The 8235-nt window shown below is 36.0% G+C and overlaps 1 protein-coding gene across 1 annotated transcript in view; it reads right to left on the bottom strand.

Annotated features, from left to right (window-relative positions):
* Snx6 (sorting nexin 6) overlaps positions 1-7735 on the bottom strand; it is a 41369-nt gene extending 33634 nt beyond the window's left edge. Inside the window, exons 1-3 of the mRNA XM_048798695.1 lie at positions 7700-7735; positions 6601-6696; positions 4297-4402 (exon numbers count right to left, since the gene is read on the bottom strand). Of these exons, the coding sequence (XP_048654652.1) occupies positions 4297-4402; positions 6601-6696; positions 7700-7720 (223 nt within the window). The 5' untranslated portion in view covers positions 7721-7735. The remainder of the gene's footprint in view (positions 1-4296; positions 4403-6600; positions 6697-7699) is intronic.
* Between the last annotated feature and the right edge of the window lie 500 nt (positions 7736-8235).

Below are 8235 nucleotides of genomic sequence, written 5' to 3'. Positions count from 1 at the left end.
CCCCCCCCCCCCATTTTGAGGGAGAGTCTTGCTAAGCTGGTGAAACTAGCCTCAAATCTGTGGTCCTCCTACCTGAGCATCTTGAGTAGCTGGGATTATAGGCATGTGCCACCATGGACAACTTAATACACTTCTTATACTTATAAATTAAAACCCATTAGTATGCCAGGTACACACTACACACTACAAACTTAGAAAAGTTGCAATCCACAGATTCAATGCAATTCCAATCAAAATACCTATGGCATTCTTCACAGAACTACAAAAAACAGTCCTAAAATTCATATGGAACCTCCCCGACACACACACACACACACACACACACACACACACACTGAATAAACAAAGATATTTTGAGGGAAAAAAGCAAGCAGGACACAATATGCTGACTTCAAAACAGAGTACCAAGCTTAGTAATTAAACTGATAATATTAGCAATAAATACAGACACACAGACCAATGCAAGAGAATAGAGCCTAGACACAAACTCATGGATTTACAGTCAGTCATCTGACTTTTGACATAGGTGCTAAGAAACACATTGAAGAAAGAGCCATCTTTTAAATAAATGGTGCTGGAAAAATTGGATATTTATATCCAGTAGAATAAAACTAGACCCCTACCTCTCATCAGTCAAAAAATGAATCCAAAATAGTTTAAAGACTTATATAAACCTGAAACTATGAAACCACCAGAAGAAAATACAAGGGAAATACTTTAGGACATCAGAATAGGTAAAGATTTAGCAAGGCGCAATGGTGCACACCTGTAATCCCAGAAGCTTGGGAGGCTGAGGCAGGAGGATCACAAGTTCAAGGCTAGCTTCAGCAATGTAGAGAGGCCCTAAGCAGCTTAGTGAGACCCTGTCTCAAAATAAAAAACTAAAAAGGGGTGGGGATGTGGCTCAGTGGGTGCCCCTGGGTTCAATCCCTGGTATCAAAACAAACAAACAAACAAACAAAAAAACCCCAAAAAAACTAGGCAAAGATTTTTTTGAGAAAAACCCCCAACATACAGGAAATAGAGAAAAACAAACTTGTGGGACTGTATCCAAAAAAAAAAGCTGCACGGCAAAGGAAATAATAAAGAGACAATCTGAAGAATGACAGAAAATATTTATAATATGTATATTTGATATTGATATCTAGAATACATAAGGAACTCAAAAATTCAATAGCCAAAAAAAAAAAAAAAGGATTAACCTAATTAAAAAATGTGTAACATGGGCTGGGGTTGTAGCTCAGTGGTAGAGCACTCACCACACAAAAATAAATAAATAAACTAAAAATAAATAAATAAATAAATAAATAAACTAAAAATAAATGAATATTTTTTAAAATGTGCAACAAACCTAGACATTTGTTAAAAGACAACATATAATGGCTAAGAGGTATATTAAGAAATGTTCAATAGTGCCAAGCATTATGGCACACATCTGTAATCCCAGTTACTTGGGAGGCTAAGGCAGGAAGATAACAAGTTCATGATCAGCCTGGGCAACTTAGCAAGACCTTGTCTCAAAAAAGGGCTGGGGCTGAAGATGTGGCTCAGTGGTAGAAAACTTGCCTACTGTGCCTGAGAACCTGGATTCAACCTCAGTATTGCAAGGAAAAAAAAAATTCAACGTAACTAATCACCAGGAAAATGTAAATCAAAGGTAAAAGCTAGCGACCTATGAAGAAAAGAAAACACTTGCACACTGTGGTGGGATTATTAAGTTAGTAAAAGTCATTACAGAAAACAATATGAAGAATCCTTGAAAATTATAGTAGAACTACCATATGATCCAACAATTCTATTACTGGGGATAAATCCCAAAGAAGTGAAATCAGAATTCTGAAGAGACATCTGTATTCCCATGTTCATTGCAGCACTATTCACAATAGCCAAAAATTGTAAACAAGGGGTTGTAGCTCAGCAGTAGAACGCTCGCCTAGCATGTGCGAGGCCTTGGGTTCAATCCTCAGCACCACATAAAAATAAATAAATTAAATAAAGGTATTGTGTCCAACTACACCTAAAAAATAAATATTAAAAAAACTGTAAACAAGATAACCATCAATCAACTGATGAATGAATGAAGAAAACATGGTAAATAAAAATAGAATACTGTTCAGACATAAAACCCTGACATCTGCAATAATGTGGATGGAACTGGAGATCATCATACATGAAAGGAGAAGTTTCGTTGTCGGAGATTAAAATGCACACACACAGATAGCAGTGACAAGATGAAGCACTTTACTGCAAGCTGGTGCTAGTTTATATAGAAAGTGAGAGTCAGTTATCTTAAACCAGGAAGCTCCGGGGGCCAATCATAGTAAAGGTCAGATCATCACCTATGGTGTATGCACGTCCACCCTGCATAAGATTCATGGGGGGCACGAGCTGTCCACGATCACAGAAGATGGGAGGACCAATTAGAAAATTTTCAAAACAACTTGTTATCCGCCCACTGGCAACTTGCCTGCCGCCATGTTGCATTAGGGGCTCCTTATCTGAAAGGCCCAGGGAGTTCTAGCCGCTCACTGGCAATTTGCCCACCGTCATGTTTGAAAGGCCCGGGGAGTTCTCAAGGAGACTCCCAACAATATATACTGAAATAAGCCAGGCACAGAAAGACAAGTACATGATCTCACTCATATGTAGACACTACTCATAGAAATTGAGAGTAGAACAGTGATTACCAGAGGCTAAGGAGAGTAAGGGGGAGGGAATAATGATAGAAGGTTGATCAATGGGTATTAAGTTGTAGTTAGGAGCAAGGCGGTCCTTTTCTCCCCATATTTTTTATTAGGAGAAAGAAGTTCTGGTGTGCTACTACACAGTAGGGTGGCAAAAGGTAAGAATAAGGTACATTTCAAAAAGCTAAAGAAAAGATTTTAAAGTCTTCACCATAAAGATAATAAATGTTCAGAGACAGATGTTTAATGTGGTTTAAATATTATACAATGTGCCTATATTAAAATGTCATTTAATACTGCATTAATATACATAATTTTTATGTTTTTATGTATTAGTTAAAAAATAATGCTAATAAAAAAAAGACTGACAAGGATGTGGAGCAACTGAACTCTCACGTCACTGCTCTTGGAAATGCAAAATGGGATAATCATTATGAAAAAAGTGCCAGTTTCCTAAAAAGTTAAATTTACATCCATGCAAAGAGACATGCAGGTGGATAATGTAATAGACACAAGTTAGAAATGACTCAAATGTTCACCAATAGGCAAATGAACAAATGATTATGTTGGCATATCCATACAATAGAATACTATTCGGTATAAAAAAAAAAAAAAACAAAACAAAACTCAACAATAAAAAGTATACACTAGGGCTGGGGATGTGGCTCAAGCAGTAGCGCGCTCGCCTGGCATGCGTGCAGCCCGGGTTCGATCCTCAGCACCACATACAAAAGATGTTGTGTCCGCCGAAAACTAAAATAAAAATATTTAAAAAAAAAAAAATTCTCTCTCTCTCTTTAAAAAAAAAAAAAAGTATACACTAAAGGCCACTTTCAGGGGTTATGGATACATGTTCACAATTTTTACTATGATTAAACTGTACACTTTGACACCAAATCTTATAAATACTAATTATTAAAAAAATACTAAATATACTCAAATAAGCTGTTCATAAACCTCATTGATCTATCTTGTACTTTGAATGAATCTTTTATATACACAATTTGTGGCATTATGCACTGGTTGTTTGGGAAATCTGTTAGTTGTTCTTACAAGTAAATATGGTATTCCATGGAAAAAGCACTTAGTTCAGTCACAACTCAACAGTATTTAAAATGCTCTTCCAGAGAGAATCATAACATTTTAGTATGCAAAGTGCTTTATAGATATTTCCCATTTTATCACTCAATATTTAAAAAATGTGAACTCTGGGGTGGAGATTTGTTATAATTTTTGCTGCTACATCAAAGTTACATTTTTAGAAAATTGTAAGTCATGGCAGGAAAAACTACAGTGACTATTATTAGTAAAGTCTGATGCTACTGCCTTGATTTGTATATACTAAGGCACAAAGAGTTTTATCCATTTTTTCCTTTGCATCATCAATGTAAATGTCAGAATGGTGAAAAAGGCAAAAAAGTATCTACAGTATTTTTATGAAAATAATTTTGGACCTTGCAGACTCACTTGGGGTCTAAGCTTCAATAGACCACAGTTTGAGAACCACTGTTTCATATCAAGACTTTTACAAACTCTTAAGTAACAAGTCAGCCTTATTATTATTATTCCATTAAAAATTTCAAGCTAAAGCCACAAAAAAAAAAAGTCTTACTTTTGTGGGATCTTGTCATCCTATCAGACTTAGCAGACGCATCCTTAACTCGGTTATGATATTCTAAAAGGAAAGTTCGTTCATGCTCAAAGAAATCATCTACATCCTATAGAATCAAAAGAAAATATGAGCTTTTTTCACTTATTTTGCTTTAGTATGATATAGAAATAACTTTGTCAACATTATAAACATACAAAGATTATCAGGAAAACAGCACAGCTATATCCTCTAAAAATCAAGAGTTTAAAATCGATTTTATGAACATATTAAGACTTTAATAGACATGCATTTCTTTCTTTGTTTTGGGATTTTTTTTTTTTTTTTTTTTTGAGAGGGAGGGACTTGCTTGCTATGTTGTCCAGAATGGCCTCAAATTTGTCATCATCCTGTTTTGGTCTCCTAAGTAGCTGGGATTACTAGCATGTACCACCACACCTACCTTAAGTATCTGGCTTACCTTTCTATCAAGTAAGACATCTAGGGTTGGGGCTATGGCTCAGAGGTAGAGCACTCGCCTACCATGTGTGAGGCGCTGGGTTCGATCCCCAGCACCACATACAAATAAAATAAAGATATTGTGTCCACCTATAACTAAAAAATAAATATTAAAAAAAAAGATATCTATAGTTTTGTAGCTGAAGGCTCAGAGATCCTCTTATGGTTCACTTTCCCATGTTTTACTCTGAAACGTGTTCCTACTTGTGCTCTACTTCAACAGACACCTTAATGCCAGTGGGAGTGATCAATTGTTTTTCAGAAAAAGAAAAATTCTGTCACTAGAAGTAAACATTGATTTTCTTGGTCTAACAGACAATCTATGAGCTATTCTGTGGCTTCCACACCTTACTCATTAGGGCTGACTGCTCTGGGGAAACTGGCCAAATTACCTATCTGGGAGCAATGATATGATTAACCACTGTAGTCAATCTTTAAAAAAAAATAAAGCCATGTATACATGAGAAGTGAAAAATCGTATATTCACAGTACTTTTACCCCTTCTAAACTAGCAATGTTTCATTGGAAAAATATCAGTTAATAATGTGAGACTTACATCAATAGAACACAAGCAGCAAGAGTTAGTATTGACAAAAATGTTTAAAAATCTTTAATTCATATATGCTAGTTTTAACTATCAACATGGTAAAAAAAGGCAAAAAGTATCATAATAATTTTATGAAAATGGTTTTGACCTTGAAGACTTGCTTTAAAAGGGTCTTGGGGGCTGGGGTTGTGGCTCAGGGGTAGAGCACTCGCCTAGGATGCATGAGGCACTGGGTTCTATCCTCAGTACCACATAAAGTAAAATAAAGACATTGTGTCCACTTATAAAAAAAATAAATAAAAATAAAAGGATCTTGAGGTCTAGGTTTCAGTACACCACATTTTGAGAACTAGTGTTTTATATCAAGACTTTTATAAACTGTAAGTAAATAATTAATTTAATAAATAATTAGCTTTCTAAGCATTATTACACATATTATCTTATTCAGTCTTTTCAATAATTCTGTGAGCTAGGTCATATTATTAACCCCATTTTGGAAATGGAAAAAATAAAATTCAGAGAAAGAAACTTTCCCCAAGAACATATAGCAGCAGAAGGCAACACTAAAACTTCAAATGAGATCTTCTAACTTCAAATCTGATTCTAGGTCTATCTCTTAATATTTGCAAGGCTAAGCTAAGGGCAAGTGTAAAAACATTTGCAGCCCCTCTTCTTATTCCACCCTACAGCTCTAACCTATACCTAGAGGGTCCTTGGGCATATACAGGTGAACATTTCAACCTGCATACTGATCTTTTCCCTTGCCCCTCCCCTTTACTTAGCTGCCCTACAATCACCCCTTCACCATCCATGAAATGCACAGCAGCAGCACAGCTGGGGAGAAGACATCTATGCAGAACCTGGAAGGTGGCTTTGGATTTGGGCAAGGAAACACGGGAGGTGAGATATCTGCAACATGGTCTTTTTGTAAAGAAGTAACTCCAGATGGATAAATCTCCTGGACTGCAGACTTCTCACTCCTTGGAGAAAAGAACTCACTAAAGAGAGCCAGGGTAGGGACACAATTTCCCAGGCCTAAGGATTCTATTGTCCAAATTCTTACTCTAATTCTGAACATACAAAATCTCAATCTATTTCCCTTTCAAAAGAAGTAAATTCGGTCTGGGGATACAGCGCAGCTGGTAGAATGCTTGCCTTGCATGCACAAGGCCCTGGGTTCAATCCCCAGCACCACAAAAATAAATAATTAAATAATGAAAGAAGCAAATTTTCAACCAATAACACTGTTAATCAAGTCTTACCTTTACTCCTGAAACAATTACTCCATCTGCTGATTTAACCATGTTTTTAAAGAAATCTTCAAGTTTCTCTTTTTTATTTTTTCCTCGCACACTCAACTGAAGAAAGGTAATTACAATTAGCATTTTTTTAAGGTTACAAATGCAAAGTAGTATGTCTTTTATCTTAGACATTTAACTTATAATCTCAAAAGAATCCCAGTTTTTAAACTTAAAATGGAAATTTCATCATGTGTATGAACAGTTTTCAAACTTTAGGGCATAAAAGAGGATTTTAAGCTAGGCATGATGGTACACACCTATAATCCCTATAGGCTTCTGCTGTGTCTATAATACTTACGGGAGTGAGGTGGGAAGACAGCAAGCTCAAGGCCAGACTGAGCGACTGACTCAACAAGATCATGTCTCAAAATAAAAAAGGGCTCAGTGGTAGAGTGTTCCTGGGTTCAATCCCTAGTACTAAAAAGTTTGGTAATAACTCCAGCCTTACTCTAAAAGATTCAGGTGGACTACAATAAGGTCTAGATAAGTCCAATTTTACAAGCATATTTGATAATTCTGTTATAAGTAGCCCTTTCACCTTACTTTGTCAAGTACTATATATAATACAATAACAATAAAAATTTAACTCAGGGGCTGGGGTTGTGGCTCAGTGGTGAGTGCTTGCCTAGCATGTGTGAGGCACTGGTTCGATTCTCAGCACTACATGCCAATAAATAAATAAAATTAAAAATCCATCAATAACGAATAAAAATGTTTAAAAAAATTTAACTCAGGAGTCCTTTTAAACATGAAATTTACTGAGGTAAAATATATCATCATATGATTCTGTAATACCTCTGAAAATATATTCTGCAAATTTCTCACTCTGAACTCATCCAAATATCAACTCTTTATCCTGTGTTGGGGGTCAGCAACTCATATAGTATAAGAAACACAAAAGATGACTTTGAATGGATGAATGGTCATCCAAGAGTAAAAGTGAGAAGCAGCTAACTCTTTTTGACTCCTAGTGCTTGCTGCATCAAGGTGCCCTATAAAGCAACACACCATCTAATTTCCTTACACATTGCCATGACTTCAATGTCCACAAGACTTAGACATCTTGAGTAATAACTACCATAACTGATCCGGAGTAACCCTAGTTGGTTGAGGGCTATATGGAACCTTATGACTAGACTCTGGCTCTAAGGAATGTGCCTGACTCTTTAATATTAGAGCTTAAGATTAAAGAGGTATATTCTAGCTAAGATGAAGTCACTTTTGTCCTAACTTATATATACACATATCCTTCTAACCCAAATTGTGTGGATCCAACTGGTCATGTTGCTACCTTGAACCACACTTTTAGCAAGACCTCTAAAACTGCATTCTGCAATCCTAGATCTGTCTGCCTCTTTCTCCCATGACACACTGGGGCCAGTTATCATACACTAAGACTGAATTGTTCTTCAAGCTGACAGAGAACATCTATAAAAAGTCCACAACTGGGCTGGGGTTGTAGCTCAGTGGTTGAGCACTTGCTTCACATGCGTGAGGCACTAGGCTCGATCCTCAGCACCATATAAAAAATAAACAAATAAAACAAAGATATTGTGTCCATCTACAACTAAAAAAAAAAAAAAAAAAAAAAAAAAA

This window comes from Marmota marmota, unplaced genomic scaffold (genome assembly GCF_001458135.2).
Source record: "Marmota marmota marmota unplaced genomic scaffold, marMar, whole genome shotgun sequence".
Classification (NCBI taxonomy): Eukaryota; Metazoa; Chordata; class Mammalia; order Rodentia; family Sciuridae; genus Marmota; species Marmota marmota.
Note: the sequence above shows the minus strand (reverse complement) of the source record. Positions and strands in the feature narration are given on the sequence as shown.